The sequence below is a fragment of the Carettochelys insculpta genome, chromosome 1 (genome assembly GCF_033958435.1).
Source record: "Carettochelys insculpta isolate YL-2023 chromosome 1, ASM3395843v1, whole genome shotgun sequence".
Taxonomy (NCBI): Eukaryota; Metazoa; Chordata; order Testudines; family Carettochelyidae; genus Carettochelys; species Carettochelys insculpta.
The window spans coordinates 310,887,519-310,908,772 of NC_134137.1; the positions used below are offsets into that span (position 1 = coordinate 310,887,519).

Here is a 21,254-nt window from a genome sequence, read left to right on the forward strand (position 1 = left end):
CCCCCTCCCTGTGCCAGATCTGTGACCTGAATGTGCCTTTCCTCCATGAGTACAGTAGGATCTCAATGTTTGCGAAGGTTCTGGGTTTAGAACCCTCGTGAATGTTGATTTTTCACAAATGTGGAGTGTGCCAGGAGCCCCATGGGAAGCGGTGGCTGCCAGCACTCCTGCTCAGAGCCCTGGGGAAGCAGCCTGAATAATTGGCTGCTCGTGAATAATTGAATTCGTGAACTTTAAGTTTACGAATTGTGAGACTCTACTGTACAGCCCTGACAGTGGACTTGCCCACCTTGAATTCGTGTCCCAGGGACCAGTATCAGTCCAGCGTGGGCAGTTTCCACGTGATGGCAACCTGCTTGTTGAGGGGGCATGCAGGCTGCATGCGGGTATCTTGGCATCGGAGGGCAGGGGCAAGCCATTGGCAGAGCTCAAGGAACATCTTCTTCCTCATACAGAAGTTCTGGGGACACTGCATGTCGTCCCACTCACCCATGCCCAGCCAGTCCCACCAGTCCAAACTCGTGGCGTAGCTCCAAACCCACCTGATCAGCTGGGGGTGGAGGGTGGGCATGGCCAGGGCCCTAGGGGGTTGGACTCCTTGGTCTCAGTGGCAGGTCTATCCCACTGGGGGACATGGACAGCAGCCACAATCACTGTGGCCAGCAGCCAGACCACAGTGTGGATCCAGTGCCAGCCCGGGGGCTGCTGTGGGTCTACAGCTAGCAGCTTCTGGTCCCTGCACTGGCTCTGCACTGCTTTGTGCAGTAGGACAGGCCTCAGCACTTGAAGGGAGAGGGCGTTTGGGAGGGGCCCTTTACAAGAGCACCTGACTGGAACTCCTGGAAGGGCTTGCTGACTATGTGACCCTGTCCACAGCGTTTCCTGGCCCGCTCTTTTGAAAGAGTGGCTGGGGCTCTGTGGATGCCTCTATCTATAGAGCAGATCGATTTTTCGATCTGCTTTTTGTGTGTGCCGCGCTCTTTCGATAGAAGTTTTTTTGGAAGAGATCTTCCAGTAGAACATCTTTCAATAGATCGCAGTGGTGTAGACGTAGCCTCTGATTGTAAGAATAGACACATATAATTGATGGGACCTTATGATGCATGGAATCCAAACCTGTCTGAGTTATTTTTTTTTATTTTTATGAAAACAAGAGAATAATCTGAAAAATGCTGAATAAGTGTTTGTGTTCAGTGTGTTCAGCGCTTAGTAGAATTATTGAGGGAAGAGTAGGAGATTAACCAAGGATGTCCTGCCAGTCCAAGTTTCTCTTTCTAGGAACCCTCATTCAATGTTGATCATCTCTCTCTGTAATTGTGCTTAAGTAAATAAATTACTGAGCCGACCCCTCACCCCCCTGCCTCAGTGCCATGCCTGGAGCTACCTCCTGTACCCCAAACTCCTCATTCCCAGCCTTAGCACAGATCACACACCTGGTCAGAGTCCTCATCCACTTCCCCCAACCCAGCCTCTTAAGCCAGCCCTGTGAGGGTGGGGAGAGCAAGTGATGCAGGGAGAAGGAATGGAGTGAGAGGGCACAGGCCTCAGAGAAGGGGCAGGACCATGCAAAGGTGGGGCAAAGGTTTTCAGTTTTGTGAGACCAGGAAGTTTGTTACCCTACACGAAGGTCATGTACCACAGAAAATCTGTCCACACTCAGACAGGAACTGTGTCTGAGCTTACTTTTGATGTGGCTGTAACTAAACTGGTGCTTGCATGGTTTTGTTGGCTTTTGTCTTTAAAGCCAAATTGTTTTTAAAAAAGATTTTTAAAACCCCAGAACGTCTTTTTAAACCTGGTTTTGACATGACTTTTTCCCCATCCACACTGTTTAGGCACACCACTGTGTTAGCTGAAATCATGTCTCAAGGAAGATCAAACACGATTCCTGAACTCATGTCAAAGCCTACCCTGGGTAGGAGCTAGATTTCCGGGGTTGATGTCTATGCTTAGGCAGCAAAATATTGGAGACAGGAAATGACGCTAGTCTAGATGGACTCAAAGATGTGACTCACTGTGCCCCGAAAGGAGGCACCACACTGAAAAAGCAGTGTGAATCTGGGATTTCAAATCAACAGCAGAGTGACATTCCCATAATCAAGTATCTAGGACTTACATGAAAGCAGATGAGCCCAAAATGATTTGTAGGGGAAGAAAAGTGGTTGAGAATATCTCAAATACTTGTTTTAATCTGTCCAGTGTACCTGTTGGCTTTTATCATATAGTTCAGGCTATTTCCCCCTGAAATGAGGAATATCAAATCTTGCCTAATGGGTGAACCCTTCCTGAATGGGACAATTCCCAGCTTATACTGAAGTATTAATCTTTGACTAGTACCATGAAAACGGATGGGCAAGATATATCCTGTCACACACACAGGGCTAGGCAGCGAGAACTCCTTTGTACAGGGGCTTGAGTGAGACTACTCGTGGAGCCTCACTGGGTTTAAGCACCATAAAAGTTCCTGGAAAAGACACTGATTTGTGGAGCGCAAAAATATACGGATATTGGCTGTTGATAATGGGACATGCCTTAAATTATTCACAGCAATTGGAAAAGAAATATAGTTTGGTTGTTACAGAGACATGATAGTGCTTCTCTCATTGTAAGTTTCATAGCATTTTTTTAAAAAGACAGAAGTGGTCATTATGATCAACCAAAGTGGCACAATCACAGCTCAGAAGAGTTTGCTTCTTCATCCAAAAGCAGCAACTCCACAGCTTCTAAAGAGACAGTGTTGGGGTCCTTTTGCTATGACAAAAATGGAGTCCTTTTTACCTTTACAGTCAATGCCACACCAGGATATTTTTGTCATGGAACTCCCATGAGGTCAGTAGAGCTGAATCCAGAATTAATACATGATGAAAAGTAGTTACTGCAGACAGCTGATACTCAAGTTTGGGGGGGCGGTTAATGAATGATTAGTGGATTCCAGGTTAGATGGAGTTGTTAGATATTACTCTTTTGGCCAAATTAAAAATATAACATTTTGAAATGGCAGAACTCCATAATCAACTGAACCTATTCTTTATATGTTGGGCTTTATTAAGGACCATTTTGTATTTTTTCAGTAGAGAAGATTTTAAAAATGTCTCAACCTATAAAAAATCTATTGCCTACCTTACCCAAGAAAACAAACAACATGGAACATTTCTGACACATTTAAAGCCAAAATTAATTCTAGAATGATTTTTGAAGTATTATAAACCTGAAGTGCTGAAATAATAGCATAGTAGTGTTGCAAAAATGATCCTATACAATTTTTCTCTTCTGGTAACATCTCTTTGTGCAATGAGTACACAAGTTTTTTGAGATTCTGAAGCAAATGTAGGACGTTAGAGAAAGAGGTGAGCTGGATATATCATAAGCATCAGATTATATACTGCACCATTGTATTTTTGGTGTTAATATTTTGTGAAACTTTTTCATAGTTGCTTTGTTTACCAGTGTTTCTTCCCATACAATGGTTTTGTGACAACTATCTGCTATTATGTTTTATTTATCTCTTTAATAATACAGCTGCAATAGCTTTTGTATTAAAATAATTGTTAGCAATGAGAACTTCTAAAACTTCCTACAATCTACGTGCAAAGTCATGGTTTATATAATAGAAATATTTACCCTTTCTGTTGGAAACACTTCAGCCTACAAGTTTTGGAATCCTACCAGAAATCCTTGATTTTTGATTGATCCAAGGCATTTTTAATTTTTTCTTTACTTCATTTACTTGATGGTAAGGATAAAAATTGATAGTCTTTCCTTTTTTTTTCCTATAGGTTCTGTACCGATTAAAGGAAAAAATTCAGTTCTCACTTCGACAAGATAAGGAGAAAAAACAGGAGCTCCACCTTTCACCCATTTCCCTGCAGACAACTCAGTCTGACTACAAGACAGCAAACAGAATGGTCCAACCTGAACAGGCTCCTAAAGTTGTAAATGTCATAGTGGACCCTCAAGGCCAATGTGTTCCTGAGATCAAACCTCCACTCTCTGCCAGCCCATCACCTTTCAAAATGAAACCTGTGGGCCTTCAAGAAAGGTAAGATTATGCCCCAGCACACTCAACATTTACTGTCTCATTTGAAGATCTTGAATCATAATTTGATATGCACTTTCTTCTTCAGAGAAGCACTGAAAGGTGCCCATCTGACATAGGCTATGTTTCCACATGCCCCAGCATGGTAATGAGCAGCCCAGAAGATGCTAATGAGGCACAGATGTAAATTTCCCATGCCTCATTAGCGTATGGCCACGTGATTCGGTGTCCAGAAAAAGCTCTTCCGGACTCCAAAATACCCATGTAGACACGCGGCCCACAGGGAGCTCCTGGAAGGAAACCTGCCTTCCAGAAGCCTCCTCTTCTTCCAAATCATGTGGCCATATGCTAGCGAAGCATGGGAAATTTACACACACACCTTATTAGCATCTTCCAGGCTGCTCGTTACCATGCCCCTTCCGGATGAAGGGCATGTATAGACGTATCCATAGTGAGTGCCTTTGACAGACATTTTAAAACACAGCAGTGTTGGCAACTACATAGTAATAATGAACTAAAGCAGCAATGCTACTTTTCCCTTGCCCAAATCACACATCCTTTGATGGTCAGTCACAAGAGCTGTGTAACATCATGCCCATTATACTTCCCACAGACAAAAATCCCACCCTCACCTGCCTCAGAGTGTGTCTACTCCACAACCAAATACCAACAGCTGACTCAGGCTTGGGCTCATGCTCAGTATAATTGCAGTATAGCTGTTCAGGATTGGGGTGCTCCCTGGACCTTCCCCTGTCACAGGGTCTCAGAGGTCAAGTTCCAGCCCAAGCCCAGACCATCTGCACCCTAATTAAACAGCCCCAGAGCCCAGAGCTGATGCATGCCAGCCGTTGAGTGTTTGACTGCAGTGTAGATTTACCCTCAGGTCATAATTCCATAATTCCTTTGCATCCTCAACCGGCATAGGAATCTGTGTGCAACTCATGCCTTTGAGTCTGCAAACAGGCTAAAACAAAAGCTCAAAAGGATGAGAGTTGCCCCCCTCGACTGCGAACCTCTCTACCCCAAATACACAACAACACAGAGGCAGGGCCATGGCCGGGGGGGTCAGCAATGACAAGGGACTACCTAGGGTCGACCTAATGTCTATGCTTTCCTTAGTTTTGCCTTGCACTGCTTTCTGCCATTATTTTGCTTTCCTCTTTTCTGTGTATTCACTGGTGACATATTATTCAAATTACAGTCTGTGAATTCTCTAGGGCAGGGACAGTCTTCAGGGTGTACAAGGGGCCCTAATCCCTGCTTGGGCTCTATAGACATGGCCACAGTATAACTAATCAACATCCTCCAGCCAGGGAGGCTTGTTCTGCTGCAGGACTGTTGGGCTACAATGCTCTCTCCCTTGGTGTCACTCATTAAATGGGTGACTCTCATTGTGCTGTCAGTTAAGGAGAAATCTGTGATTCTACCTCTTGAGGAGTAAAGAAGTGGAGCAATTGCAGGGAAGCACTGTGGCTTCTGCCTGGAGGGCTCCACACAGACACATCACTCGACATAAAGCTGCTGGGGAATTTTTAAACAATTAGTTTTGCCAAAAATGCCAATTTCTCAAAACCAACGTACCTCATGGAACAGGATTGGTTTTGGCAAATCTCCCAGCTCTCAGAAGGAGGGTGAAAAATAGCTTTGAAATTGGTAACATGGGACATTGGGACATTTTCAAACCAGAAATAATGCAGGTGTTTTATTTATTTATTTGTCAAAGTGACTTTTCATTTCAATCTCTTAGAAAATTTAGACCCAAAAAAGTGGAAAAAAAAATGAAACCGTTTTGAAATTATTGAAAAACTTCCATAAAGTGAAATGGGTTGGTTGGTTGGTTGGTTGGTGAGAAATTTCAAGATTTTGACCTTTCGTCAAGTTCTGGGATAGGCAAAATTTTAGAAGGGAAAATATTTTCCTACTCAGCCCTAACAGGGCATCCCAACCAGGCTGAAAAGCTGTGACCCCACAGAATGCCAGGTCAGGACTCTCTAAATCTCTCCTTTTTTAACAAGACTGGAGCTGCTTGGTACAGAAGTATGTACTGTTCACAGTTACCAATGTTGATGTATTGCTGAAATAATTCTGAGAGTTTGTCCATCTTAAAATATACATTGTTTGTAAATAATTCTGTGGATTATTTCCATATCTTCTGCTGCCTATCTTGCAAACTAGAATCTTGCTTGCCATTTTATATAGTAGTGTGTTTTCCCAAGAAGCTATTTGTTTAGAATTTGCATTTATCAAACATATTTAATATCTCTAATAAAATATATGCAAAACACTCTCTGGGGCTGTAATATAATGATTAAGGAAGTTGAGAAGGAGCATGATTACCTTCCTGATGCCATCATGATCGCAAATCATTAGTCCATCTCCAACAGCAATGGTAAAGTAAGGAAGAGAGATGAAATACTTGCCTGACTTTAATTTTGGGAGAAGAGAGAGAATTAAAGCTTTATTCCTGCTAAAATAATTTATCAAAATCACACCAAAGCTCAGCCTTCATTAACAACTCCATATCCTGAAACTACCAGTGTTTATTAGGAATCCTTTGTAACACAGCTCATTTAAACTGAGATCAGAACTTGTAAGAGTTACTTGCATCTGAACTATGTTCTGAGTGCTGCATTAGTCTCTCAGTGTCAGAGTCGTGTTGTTGGATGAGGGTAGAGTGGCATCTAGAGGAGGGAGAAAAGATTGCAACATATCTTGGGTTTCATTCCCGACTGGGAAAAGGAATGATTGGTTCCACTGGAAAGATGGGCACATTTCTTTCTGAACCCCTTTCAGCTGCCCGGTTTTGGGTTGTTGTCTTGCATCACTTTTAGCTGACAGTTTTCAAGTGTCCCTTGAACAGCTCCCTGTATCACTGAAGTGGATTGTGAAACACTGATTCAGCGGAGTGTTTAGCTAAAGCATTCCGTTTTGCCTTTTGTTATGGTTTTGGGGCAAGACAGCATGGCAGTGCTGTCATGATCGTATCAGGCACTGTAAGACAATAGGTGAATTCTTTTCTCTTGTATTAATAAAAACCTAGCTTGCCATATATGACATGTAATGAATGTTTGCCCCATGGAAGAGATGGTGGTTAAAGAAATGTAGGATTGGCATACAGCGGTTCCCAGCCTTTTCTAGTCAGGGACCCATTTTGACAATTCAGGAAGACTTGGTGGCCCAAGGCAATTCAAAAATCAGGGGGTAAAGCAGAGCCGTAACTAGCTGATTTTGCTCCTGAGGCAAGAATATAAAACTGTGCCCATTGTGTTTATATATTCATAGTAGTGATTTCATAGAGAACGGGAAATATATTAATAAAATAATAACACTGCATTTACTATAGTTAGTCAGAGCTGTGATGGTGGAAAGACACTCATCCCTAGAGTGGGAACTAAGTGTTTCAGGACTGTCTCATCACAGGACCTAACATCAACCATACCACTGGGGCTCCTTTACCTGCACATCTGCTAATATAATATATGCCATCATGTGCCAGCAGTGCCCCACTGCAATTTACATTGGCCAAACTGGGCAGTCTCTACACAAAAGAGTAAATGGACATAAATCAGACATCAGGAACGGTAATGTACAGAAGCCTATGGGGGAACACTTCAATCTCCCTGGACACTCAATGGCAGATTTAAGGGTGACAATCCTGAAACAAAGAAATTTCAAAAATCAAATGGAGAGAGAAATCTCTGAGCTGCAATTTATTTGCAAATTTGACTCCATTAACCAAGGATTAAACAGAGACTGGGAGTGGCTCACAGCTTACAAAGGCAGCTTCTCTGCCTTGCGTGGTAAGATCTCCCCATTAGATTCTGACAAAGGCTCGTATCCCCCTGTCTGATCTGACTTGTTTTTTCCTCTTTTGATACCTACTGTTGATAATGGGTCATTTCCACCTTGCTGAATAGACCTTGTCAGCTCTGGCCCTCCGCCTTTACTGGGACCCCACTCTTGAAATACCCCTCTGAAACCACCCCCCACTCATGCATCTGATGAAGCCGGTCTTTGCCCATGAAAGCTTATGCTCCAAAGTATCTGTTAGTCTATAAGGTGCCACAAGACTTTTCGTTGTTCTCGAAGCTACAGACTAACACGGCTACCTCTCTGATACTCACCCCTAAACTGCTCCCCCTGGCTTAAACTCCACACTCAGCGGCTAGGGGAGTCACACTCAGGGGCTGCAGGGGGCTTGGGGCATCACACTTGGGCTGAAGGGGTGACGGGAGTCGCACTCGGGGGCTAGGAGTCACTCAGAGGTTTCAGGGGGCTTGGGGTGTCTCATTCAGGGGCTAGAAGTCACTCACAGGCTGGAGGAAGCTAGGGGAGGCAGCTGGCTGGGGTGCAGAGCCCTGGCTGGCAGTGCCAGCTGCAGGAACCCTGCTGGGTTCTGGGGGAACCCCATCTCCTGCAGAGGCTGGAAGCCATGGAGCTGATCAGCTCTGCCCTCCCTCCTTCCCAAACTGGGACTAAGGCTCCCACCTTATCTGAGCTGAGCTGAAGAAGTGAATCTGTCCCATGAAAGCTCATCACCTAATACATTATTATGTTAGTCTTTAAAGTGCTACTGGACTACCTTTTTGTTTTGTTAGAATACAGACTAACACAGCTATCTCGCTGTCACTTACCTGAGCTGGGCATTGCTCCTCAGGTATGCAGTTCTCTGCCCTGCAGCTGAAATAATTTTCAATTTAATTGATTGGCTTAACTGCCTGACAGCTGTTAATCCAATTGAGAAGTTGAGAACCACTTCAGGAGTGTGAATGGCTTCTTAACAGCTGCCTGTGGAGCTGCCCAGCCCACCCGATGTCCCTTTTGAAATGTAATTGTGACCCATGTTTAAGTCCCAACCCATAGATTGGGAAACCCTGGCATAGAGAGAATAGTCTGGCTATGTCCAAGCTATTTTACTTGATCCTTTTTTTCGTTCTGGTTAATTAGTGGTTCTTGGCTAAGTAAGATAAAGGACCTTTTTCAAGGCCTTCTGGCATCTTGGAAATTATTCAGCAAAGGGTGCTTGAAAATTTCTGTTTTCTGGCACCTCCATTCCCTTGTCTCCCTACATGACAAAGAGCTATTATACTGGCAGCATGCCTGGTCTCATTACTGATCCAACAAGCTGGAGAACTAATGTTCTCCAGTATAAGTGTCCTGTGAGGCACTGCAATAGTTCCTTGGTGCTTACGCTTTCTCTTCTGTAATATTGCATGCCACATAATCCTTTATTTTTGCCATTTAAACTCTTATGGCTTGATCTGAAAACCAGTATTTTTCCAACAAAAAATTCATGCTTAATTTTCATCTCAACTGGTCTAGAGTTTATCTTGATTTACACACTGTAACCAAAATCAGAATCTGATGCAGAGGGGTTAGGAATTTTCAATTGTAGTCTGACTCGTAAAACCCTTATTTTTGTGTCCTTGCTGTAAATGAGAAGTTTTCCCAGAACCACGTATAAGCAATGGCACTTTCCATTGATGCAACACAGTCCTCCTTTGTGTAAATCTCCACGAGTAATCAGCAAATGACCAGGCACTCCATGGTCTCTGCCGCACCACACTCACATGCATTTGGGCATTCCGTGAAGCGCTATGCTATTAAAATGCCATTGACGAGTTAAAAAACAGAAGTGCTGGGTGTTTATTGCGAAAAGAGTATAGGGATTAAGTTACTATACCAGCAAATCATGCATATGGTTCACTTGTGGAATTACTTTTTTAGCCAGCTGTTATTGGAATATAATGGCTCAGCTCAATAAGCTGGTCTTGCTAGGAGGAGGAAGAGCTCAGTGGTTTGAGCTTTTTGCTTTGTAAATGTAGGTTTGGGAGTTCAGTCCTTGAGGAGGCCATTTACAGGTCCAGGGTAAATAGGACTCAGTGGTTTAAACAGTGGTCTCCTATTCCCAGGGTAGTGAGCTCAGTCCTTGAAAGGTCTGTTTAGGGAGCTGGGGTAAATAGTTTAAAAACAAAATCGAAGCTGGGGATAGGCCCTCCTGTGAGGGCAGGAGACTAGACTCAGTGACCACTGAAGCTCCCTTCCAGTTATATGAGATAGGCATATCTCCATATTTTTTTTAGGGGGAAGGGATAGCTCAGTGGTTTGAGCACTGGCCTGCTAAACCCAGGGTTGTGAACACAATTCTTGAGGAGCCCATGTAGGGATCTGAGGCAAACAGGTTGAGGAGAGTAGGGAAAGAAGAAGAGTGGTGCTTGGTCCTGCCAACAAGGCAGGAGACTGGACTAGATAACCTCCCAAGGTCCTTTCTAGCTCTATGAGATGTATGTCTCCTTATACGACTTGCAGTAAGAGGGATAGCGTAGAGGCTTGAGCATTGCACTCCTGAACTCAGAGCTATAAGCTCAATCCTAAGGGAGGTTATTCAGGAATCTGGGTTCTTTAGATTTAAAAAAATGAGGGGGAACAGTGCTTAGTCCTGCCAAGAGGGCAGGGGACTGGACTTGATGACCTCCCAAGGTCCCTTCCAACTCTAGGAGATGTGTATCTCTGCATGTTCTTTAATATTTATTTTCAGTATCTTGTCTTCTAACATTGGTCAAGATGCTTCAAAGGGAATGAACAGAAGAGGCCACTATTCATCCCCTGTTGTCCACTCACGGCTTCTGGCAGTCAGAGGCTAGGGACTCCTAAAGCCTGGAGTACATCCCTGACCATCTTGTCTAACAGCCACTGATGAGCCAAGCTACCTTGAACTTACAAATTCTTTTGGAAACCCATTTATAGTTTTGGCCTTCACAGCATCCTCTGGCTATGAATCCCACAGCTTGACTAACTGTACAGTGCTTACTTTTGTTTGTTTTAAAGTTGCTACCTATTTATTTTACTGAGTGAGCACAGTTCTTGTGTTGCATGGAGAAGTAAATAACTGTTCCTCATTCACTTTTTCCACAATGTTCATGATGTAAAAACCGATATCATATTGCCCCTGAGTTATATCTCTAAAGCTACGTCTACACGTGTATGCTACATCGAAATAGCTTATTTCGATGTAGCGACATCGAAATAAGCTATTTCGATGAATAGCGTCTACACGTCCTCCAGGGCTGGTGCCATCAACGTTGAACGTCGACATTGGGCAGCACCACATCGAAGTAGGCGCTGCAGGGGACCGTCTACATGCCAAAGTGGCACACATCGAAATAAGGTTGCCAGGAACAGCTGCAGACAGGGTCACAGGGCAGACTGGCACTTCCCGGGCAACAGCTAGCCGCTCCCTTAAAGGGCCCCTCCCAGACACACTCAGCCTGCACAGCACTCGGTCTGCAGAGCCATAGGCACGCACACCTCAGGCGACACAGTCATGGACCCCCAGCAGCAGCAGCAGCAGCAGCAGCAGCAGCCAGAGGTCCACACAGCCGCCCCTGCAGGAGCAGTGCTCACCCTGCTCAGTGCTATGCAGGAGGCAGCTGATCACCTTTTAGTCACAGAAGAGGAGCTGCCCCCAGGGAAGGAGGAAGCACCCCAGACCCTGCTGTCCTCCGCCCCCACCCCGCCGCACACACCGCCGGCTGTGGAGCTACCCCACGAGTACTGACTGGTGGGAGCAGCTGGTGCTCGGTAAGTTGGACAACGAGCGCTGGCTCCAGAACTTTCGCATGAGCCAGCAGACATTCCTGGAGCTCTGCCAGTGGCTCACCCCCGCACTGAGGCACCACGACACCTTCATGCGGCATGCCCTCAGTGTCGAGAAACAGGTCGGCATCGCTGTCTGGAAGCTGGCCACTCCAGACAGCTACCGATCCGTGGGGCAGCAGTTTGGCATCGGCAAGGCCACCGTCGGGGCTGTCCTCATGGAGGTAAGAGGACCCACGGGGAGCGGGAGGCAGCCCTGGGGGTGGAGGGCAGCCCCGGGGGGGGCGTAGGGCCAGACACACCCTGCACACCCCTCACTGGTGCTCTCCCATGTCCTTCCCCTGCAGGTCGTCCGCACCATCAATGCCCTGCTCCTCCACAGGCTCATGCGGCTTGGGGATCCGGATGCCGCCATTGTGGGGTTTGCCAGCCTGGGCTTCCCAAATTGCTTTGGGGCACTGGATGGGACCCATATCCCCATCCGAGCTCTGGAGCACAGTGGAGGACGCTTCCTGAACAGGAAGGGCTACCATTCGGTGGTCCACGAGGCCTTGGTGGACAGCCGGGGCTGCTTCCTGGACATTTATGTTGGATGGCCTGGCAGCACCCACGACGCCCAGGTGTTCAGGAATTCGGGCCTGTGCCGCTGGCTGGAGGTGGGGACCTACATCCCACAGCGGAAGATCCCTGTGGGGGACACCACCAAGCCCCTCTGCGTCATCGCAGACGCGGCGTACCCCCTCCGGCCCTGGCTCATGCACCCTTACATGGGCCATCTCTCAGCCAGCCAGGAGCGCTTCAACACGTGCCTGAACCATGCGCACCAGGTGGTTGAGCGCACTTTTGGCCGCCTCAAAGGGCGCTGGAGGTGTCTCCTCACCCGCCTGGATGCAGGCCCCACCAACATCCCCCAGATTGTGGTGTGGAAGTATAACATTGTATAAGTATAACGTTGTATAAGGGGACATGCTGGATACATTGTATATGAGAGGGCATGCCAAAACATGTTACAAAGTATCTGAGGGAGCACACATAGGGACAGTTAGCTTTTGAATGGAGAAGCAATTAAGATGGAGCCAGCGCGTCTAAGAAGCAGGCATCAGAATGGAAGGTGTGAAGGGCAATTAGTTAAGTTAACTGGAAGCTGTTAAAGGAGATTGTTAAGGGTGGCAGGTAATTGAAGAAACGTGACTGGTCTCAGGGATCTCGAAGGGTGGTGACTAAACTCTTTTTCTTCTTTTGTCTGTAACTTGTTCTCCAAAAAAACTGTATAAATTAAGAGACACAAGCCCCACTCGGGGGGCTCACTTCTAAATGTATTAGCAGAGCGGCTTTGCTAATAAAACAGAGTGGTCTGATAAATTGTGAGTCTGAGTCAAACTTTGACAGTGGGCACGTGCAGCACACTCCACAACCTGGGCAAGAGCAAGGGGGAGGCATTCTTTCAGGGCTGGGCTGTGGAGGCTGGCAGGGCTGACATGCAGCCACCCACTGCCCCCAGTCGCCAGGTGGACCCCGAGGGGATCCGGGTCTGGGAGGCCCTGTGGGCGCATTTCGACCAGGCCACGGGGTGAACACTGGCAGGCCCCCCACTGCACCCCCCATCCTCCACAACACTCCCTGCCCCCACGCCTACACCACAGAGCACCCAAGAGCAAACCCCCGCCACTTTTCTTGCAAATAAAAATAGACCTGTTGTTTTTGAAACCAAAAAACAGTGAATTCCCTTATTAATACTATATATATAGTATATAGTGGAACAAAAGAGGGGAACTATTTACATGGGGGGACAGGCACCATAAAAGAACAGGGGTCTAACACAAACTATATACAAATATAATGGGGGATATGTACAAAGGGGGGAGGCACGTCCTGGTCCCCGCACCCCCTACTGTCCAGCGCCTGGGGTTGGCGGGTGTGGCCCTTGCCTCGGCCTCAGCCCTGGCCAAGACTGGCTGGGGGCCGGGCGAACCAGCAGATATGGCCGGCGGGTGTCAGCAGGCACCAGGTCCCCCTCGGCAGAAGGCCCCGGGGTGGTGGACGGTGGTGGGACGGCGGTCGGAGCAGCGGGTGGAGCGGCAGGCAGGGCGGGCAGAGCGGCAGGTGGCACGGCATGGGGGGGCCAGGTAGTCCGCTATGCGCTCAAAAGTGCGCATAAAGGCCCCCCATGCCTCCTGGCACCAGGCCAGCACCCGCTCCTGCAATTCCAGCCGCCACTCGTCCACTTGCAGGCGCCGCTCCAACACCTCCAGCTGGTGGCTCTGCCGTCGGCCCCGCCCTGGGCTGGTTGGTGCTCCGCCGAGGGGCTGGCCTGCAGCGATGGCCCCAGTGGTCTGTTCGGGACCACTGACACCTCGCCGGCACTCTCTGGGCCCTCCGATGGTGCAGCTGTGGAACACGGGGGGAAGAAGAGTGGAGACAGCCGTTAGTGTGGACACCGGGCCATGGCCCTTGTCCCCCCACCCCTCTGCTGCTGATTCCCCATCCATGTCCCCGGGAGATGCTGCTGCTGCTGATGGGTGTCCCACCCCCACCGGGGGACCCTAGGTTCCACTCCCCCCATCCCCAGGGATGGGGAATGGCACTGTCCTGATGGGGGAGCAGGGGCTGATGCGCTCTTCTGAGGGACATGCCACTGTTGTCCTTGGTGCCATGGTCATCTGGGCATGTGGAGGGCCCTGGTCATGTCTGTTGTCCCCACCCCTCAACCCCGGGGGTGTGCACCGGGGGGGGATACATACCTGATGGTCCGCTCCCATGGTCGGGGGACACCCTGTGGGTGGACGCCCTGCTGGAGCTCCAGGATGGCAGGACGATCCGCAGCCCACCATTGCTGGAAGAGGATTCCCCCTCCTCCTCCTCCGGTGTCCCAGGGGTGGGCTCCGGGGGGGGCGGGGTCCCTGGGGTGCGGGGCTTGCCTCTGGGGCAGACTCCACCTCCGGGGCCTGCTGGAGCTTGTCAGCCGAGGTGTCAAGAGTGGCCGGTGGGGAGGAGGTGTACCGGGGGCCCAGGATTTCCCTGAGCTCCCTGTAAAAGGGGCAAGTGGCGGGGGTGGCCCCAGATCGGCTGGCCGCATCCCGGGCCCGGGCGTAACCCTGCCGCAGCTCCTTAACCTTACTCCTGACATGGTCAGGGTGACCCCGGGCGGCCAGGCCGACCCCGAGCAGCCAGGCCCTTGGCCAGCAGAGCGAGTGCATCTGCATTCCGCCTCTTGCTCCCCATTACCTGGAGCACCTCCTCCTCGCTCCAGAGCCCCAGCAGGTCCCAGATCTCGGCCTCCGTCCGGGAGGGGCCCCGCTGACTCTTCCCAGACTGGCTGGCTGTCTGGGAGCCCTGGCTCCCCTTACGGGGGGTGCCCTGGGGGCGCTTGGGGGGCTGGCGGGAGGCCATTGCAGTGGGGTCTGTCTTGGGGCTGCAGGGAGGCGTGCAGGCTAGCTGCGTGTTACTGCTGCTGCCTGCACACTCTCTCAGCTTCCTGCACAGGAAGGCAGGGGGCGGGGAGCTTTAAGGGGCCGCTGCACGCGGCGACCATATAGCTCAGGGGCTGGAGAGAGCGTCTCTCAACCCCTCAGCTGATGGCTGCCATGGCGGACCCCACTCTTTCGACGTTGCGGAACGCGGATCAGCTACACGTGCCCTACTTCGACGTTCAGCGTAGAATTAGGGCGCTATTCCCATCCCCTGATGAGGATAGCGACTTCAACATCTCGCCACTTTACACCGATTTCAACTTTGAAATAGCGCCCGCCACGTAGCCGCTAAACGTGGCGGGCGCTATTTCAAAGTTGGCGCGGCTACTTCGAAGTAGCCGGCACATGGAGACACAGCTTAACAGTCTTGTTAATCTCTCCCCATATGGTTCCATAGCCTTAATCATTTTTGAAGCCCCTCCCTGTACTTTTTCCAATTCTAATATGTCTTTCTGAGATGGGGACACCAGAACTGCACACAATATTCAAAGTGTAGGGATACTGTGGATTTATATAACAGTAGAGTATATTTACTGCCTCATCTATCCTTTTCCTAATGGTTCCTAACATTGTGTTAGCTTTTTTGATTGCCACTGCACAGAGGGATCTCCACAATCACTCCAAGATCTTTTTCTTGAATAGTAGGAGCTAATTTAGAAATCTAGGGCTGCATCTACACCAAGAGATAAAATCGATATATAATAAATTCCAATACTTAAACTTGATATTATGAATTCCGATAAAGTGTCCACAAAGCTTCCTGAAAGTAGACCCACTTTTTCTCCATGTTGAATCTCTGTGTCTGCATTGCCCCGTGCAAGTTCAACAGCGTGAGCACTGCCCTGTGGGTACCTATCCCACGCTACCTTAGCCCCAGTTGCTTGTGGGTGTTTCATGATGGAATCCCAGAATTCCAAGCACTATCCCAGAATTCACTGCATCATGAACTGTGCGAAGAAAGAACTGGAGATCGCACCATTTCCTGTTGCAGCATTCCAGGGCAAGCATGGATCCACGAACACTCCAACACACTCCAGCACAGATCGTTTTGGCAATCACAGTAGCGGTCATGCAATTTGTCCTTTAATTCCAAAGGTCAGTGGTGCTTGTCTATCCCTCTGGTGCTGCTGCTGCTGCTGCTGATGATGGCGATGATGGTGATGACAATAAGGATGGTGTTTTGGAGCAGCAATTGTGCCAACTGCAGTCCAACAATCCTGAGCCGGTGGTTGCCGTGAATGCTTTGGTGGCAATGGAGCAGCAGTTTTGGACTCAAGAGACCAACACACCCTGGTGGGATCACATCATTTTGGAGTCCTGGGACAACCAGCAGTGAGTGCAGAACTTTCACATGCACAAGTCCACTTTTATGGAACTGTGTGACATGCTGGTGCCCGCCCTGAAGCACAGCAACACCAAAATGAGGCTGGCTTTAACGGTACAGAAGTGAGTGGTAATTGTACTGTGGAAGTTTGCAAAACCCAACAGTTACTGGTCAGTGGCAAATTTTGTTCGGGGTGGGCAAATCTACAGTGGAGTACATAGTGGTGGAGGTGGCCCATGCAATCTGTCGGCATCTCCTCCTGAAGACTGTGACCCTGGGAGATGTACAGGCCATAGTGGATGGCTTTGCTGCCCAGGGCTTTCCTAACTGCGGTGGGACAATAGATGGCACGCACATCCCCATCATGGCCCCGTACCACCTGGCCTTGGAGTATATTAATCGAAAGGGGTACTTCTCCATGGTCATGCAGAGGTTAATAGATCACAAAGGTCATTTTACCAACATCAACATTGGCTGGTCGGGGTGGTTTCACAATGTGTGTGTATTCTGAAATTTGGGACTGTACTGAAAGCTCCTGGATGGGACTTTATTTGCGAGCGGTTGGGGGAGTCAGTTTCACTCTCCCATGCTAGGCTTGGCAGGCTGGCAGGTGGGTGAAGTGAGCTTCCAAACGGCTCTTCTCCCAGCCTGCCAGCTGTGGTTACCTCTGCAGGGACCCACATGGGGTCACTGATGTGGCAGGGAGGCAGAAGCAGAGGATTCCACTCCCCCTTGGCTGCAGGTGGAGCATAGCGGAGCAGGGCCGGGATGAAGCCAGGGTGCAGGGCCACAGTACCTGTGCTGGAAGTCGACCCAGCCTATCTAGAGCAGGGTGCCCAGCCACATCTCCAGCCAGGGGGGTGGCCCAGCCACTGACCAGCACTCCACAGCCCTGCCACCAGCCTTCTTCCGCTGCTGCCCAGAGCTGCCTATGGCACCAAAGCCCAGGAACCCACCGAGTTCCACTCCCCTGGCCACCCACGCCTGCAGAGAGAGAGCGATGCTGGGTGGCACTGAGAGCAGCTCTGGGAGCCAGGGACCTCTGGTGGGGGACCTGCAGTGGCCCGAGGGATTTTCCTTCTGAGCCCCAGCAGGTATTCAGTATTCGCAAAAATGAAACATTTGTGAGGGTTCTCAACACCAAACCCTCACGAACGTCATGACCCTGCTGTAGTTATTTTGAAATAGGGGCTGTGCAGACAGAGAATAGCACTCATTGGCTACGTCTACACGTGAAGCCTACATCAAAGTAGCCTATTTTGATGTGGCGACATCGAAATAGGCTATTTCGATGAATAACATCTACACGTCCTCCAGGGCTGGCAACGTCGATGTTCAACATCGACGTTGCGCAGCACCACATCGAAATAGGCGCAGCGAGGGAACGTCTACACGCCACAATAGCACACATCGAAATAAGGGTGCCAGGCACAGCTGCAGACAGGGTCACAGACCGGACTCAACAGCCAGCTGCTCCCTTAAAGGGCCCCTCCCAGACACAGTTGCACTAAACAACACAAGATCCACAGAGCCGACAACGAGTTGCAGACCCTGTGCATGCAGCATGAATCCCCAGCTGCCGCAGCAGCAGCCAGAAGCCCTGGGCTAAGGGCTGCTGCACACGGTGACCATAGAGCCCCGCACGAGCTGGAGAGACAGCGTCTCTCAACCCCCCAGCTGATGGCTGCCATGGAGGACCCCACAATTTCGACGTTGCGGGACGCAGCTCGTCTACACGGTCCCTACTTTGACGTTGAACGTCGAAGTAGGGCGCTATTCCGATCCCCTCATGAGGTTAGCGACTTCGACGTCTCGCCGCCTAACGTCGAAGTTAACTTCGAAATAGCGCCCAACGCGTGTAGCCACGACGGGCGCTATTTCGAAGTTAGTGCCGCTACTTCGAAGTAGCATGCACGTGTAGACACAGCTATTATGAAATAAGCTGTACCCAGTGCTGCGTTTGAATAGTGTGTCCAATGGCTCTTTTTCAAAATACGCTGCACTGTGTGTAGACGCTGTATCTCGAAATAGCTGAGCGCTATTTTGAAATGCATTTTGTGTGCAGCTGCACTATTTTGGATTAGTCTTTCCCAGAATACCTCCTCTGGAGTAGCTTGTTCAGGAATAATGCTGCCGAGGAGTTGTAGTCTCAGTGGATGCGGAGTCAACCTGTGCTGACAGGGTTGCATTATGTATCCCCCATGCCACGTACAATGGGGGATCATTAAATCTTAGTGGCTTCCATATGAGTGGAAGCACCTTGGTACAATGGGATGACTGAAACCCGAGAAATCCAGACCAAGTTCCCCTGCAGGTTTTGGAGAGTGGAAAATCCCAAATAGGAGAACAAAGAAATCAGTTGTTAATTCTGGGTCTTAAAGCCTGAGGATCAGTGTTCCATGTAATGTGAGCACTTGGTCGGCCACCCAGCAGAGATTCAAATGCTGCCCAGCTGATTATCAGAGCTCCCACTGTGCCTACAGTCGGCAACTGGTATTTCTACTGGTGGTGTACAGGTCTCAGTGAACATAGCCATGATTCCTTGTGCTGAGACATTAGAAGTTTCTTGCCCAGGCAGGTGGGTGCTTCGTGGAGGAGTTGTGGGAAATCAGTGGAGGAGTATCTGTCCTCTAGTGGTTAATCCTTGCAAAATGGGAGAGTTCAAACTGGAACACAGGTTCTAATCCTCTCTAGATGGATGAGATAGCCCAGGAACATGGGTCAAAAGTTTTCTTGCAGCTGGTAAAGCGTTAAGAGCCTGCGTTAACAGTGCAGTGAAAACGTACCATCAGAAGGACTCTTCCACGCACAGGAAGCATGAGCAGGAGAGTGAAAGACAAGCTTTCGTAGAAAGGAGTATTATTGATCTTTTAACTGTATGACCAGCTGTGGAAGAAGGAAACTGGATGCACAGTATCGAGGGCGGGGAGAGAGAGAGAGAGAGAGAGAGAGAGACTAGTTATTTGGAAGAGAAGCAAAAGAGAGGGATTCTGGATATCTCAAAGGAATCTAACCTTAGCCAAAAGAAAGCTCATGAGTGCTGAGGAAACTGAGACGTGGAAATATGTTTTGTCTGATTTACATCTGTATATTTCTTGTGCCAGCTAAAGTAAAGAATGCTTATGTTTATAGTCTGTATGTCCATTAGATTCACTAGCATGTATCTCTGAAGAGAGAATCTAGCTTCCTACAAGGTTGGAGCTCTAGATCGCAAAAGGGTTTATTTAAGTCATTGGGAAGTCTGGCCAAGGATCAGCCCTGGTCCAGAGGGCCTCAGCTTGTGGTTCCTCATTTCCGTGAAGAGGTAACAGACAGTTATTCTTGTGCCAAGGAAATGTTCCAGAGAGGCTGCAGGGAGAGACAGGACACCAGTTTACTCAGATTAAGGGAAATTTAAGAGCTCACAGACCTAAAGTGGTGAGTCCCAAACACAGTACTCTTGTGAATGTCCAGCCAAAGGGAGCTCTGCTAAAGCTAGGCTTGATGGTTTTCATGATTTAGAACATAAACTAGTGGGCTTAGTGAGAAACATTCCCTAGGCACAAATTATTGCATAACTGCTCTCTGCAGGATTTTTTTTCCCCACCTTCCTCAGAAAAATCTGATATTCATTGCTGTTGGAGGCAGGCTACTGGACTAAATGGACTACTCGTCTGATCTGTTATGGCAATTCATGTGTTAATTTTCAGCTCTTTTTAGTGTTTTTTTACATAGGTACAAAAATGAAATTGCAATATCTGACCCTCCCTGTTCATTATTTCCCACTTATCAACTATCTTGTGGGCAATAGCTGTACAATCTGGTAATTGTTTTACATATAGTGCTGGCAAATATTCTGGGCTGTGAAGGGCGGTTTCCTTTCAAATGAATCAATACATGACAGAGATTAACTAGTAACTGTTATGACCTAATAGTTAAAAACATTTAAGCAAGGATTAAAAAAATATATTTTATTTGCTATGTTAATACAATAAAAGTCAAATAACAGGCTGCCACTATTTGGGAAAGACTCTGTTTAATAAGATAAGAAATGTTGTCCAGCAGTTCTCTCTCTGGGCCTGTTCTGATTTTTAAGTGGAACCCAATTGGTGCTCTAGGTATAATTCTGTTACATAATCTCATTATGGCTAAAGAAGTTGCTGAGACGTTCTGCTCTTAGATGAAATCTTCTATTGTGAGTAACCATTTAGAGCAATACTTTGTGGGTAACACCTTGCATTGAAATATTGTAAACATGCCAGTGTTTGTAGTTTCTGACATAAGTATGAGAACTTAATATATTTACAGGAAGGGGCCTTGAATTTCCTGGCCAGAATATACTTGCTTTGCATAGATTTGGAGGATAAATTTACTCTATTGTGTTAAGCTGAATATGATTTTGGCATTTGTAATTTAACTCTTAGGAATTGAGTTTCAGGAAAAGGCAGAAGTATGTGAAAACCCAAAAGCTGGAGAACATGCTTGAAGGGGTATGAAATGGCACCTTACCCTTGCAAAAGGAACAGAGAGGTAGCTGCGTTAGTCTGTACTCCAACAAAGGAATTAGAGAAGCAGCAAGGATTAGTAAAATGAGTCTGAGATAAAAGTCAGATAATTCTGAATTCCATTCCCATGTCACTGACTCACTGTGTAGCCTTGGACAAGCCACATAAACTCTGAGTCTCCCTGTTCCTATCTGAGGCATGTCTGCTTCATAGGAGTATTGCATGGATTAAAATAAGAATGTTAGTAAAGTATTATAAAAGTGTAAAGCATTATCATTGTGTACATGTACAACATTGTGGCTTCATTCATTTCAATGGTACATCAACTAAGATGTCAGCCTAAG

General features: G+C 48.1%; 1 protein-coding gene across 1 annotated transcript in view; it reads left to right on the top strand.

The window, feature by feature from the left end:
- Positions 1 to 21,254, top strand: part of PTPRR (protein tyrosine phosphatase receptor type R) — a 212,546-nt gene that overhangs the window by 129,426 nt on the left and 61,866 nt on the right. The window contains exon 6 of the mRNA XM_074984038.1: positions 3,777 to 4,039. Coding sequence (XP_074840139.1) covers positions 3,777 to 4,039 — 263 coding nt within the window. The remainder of the gene's footprint in view (positions 1 to 3,776; positions 4,040 to 21,254) is intronic.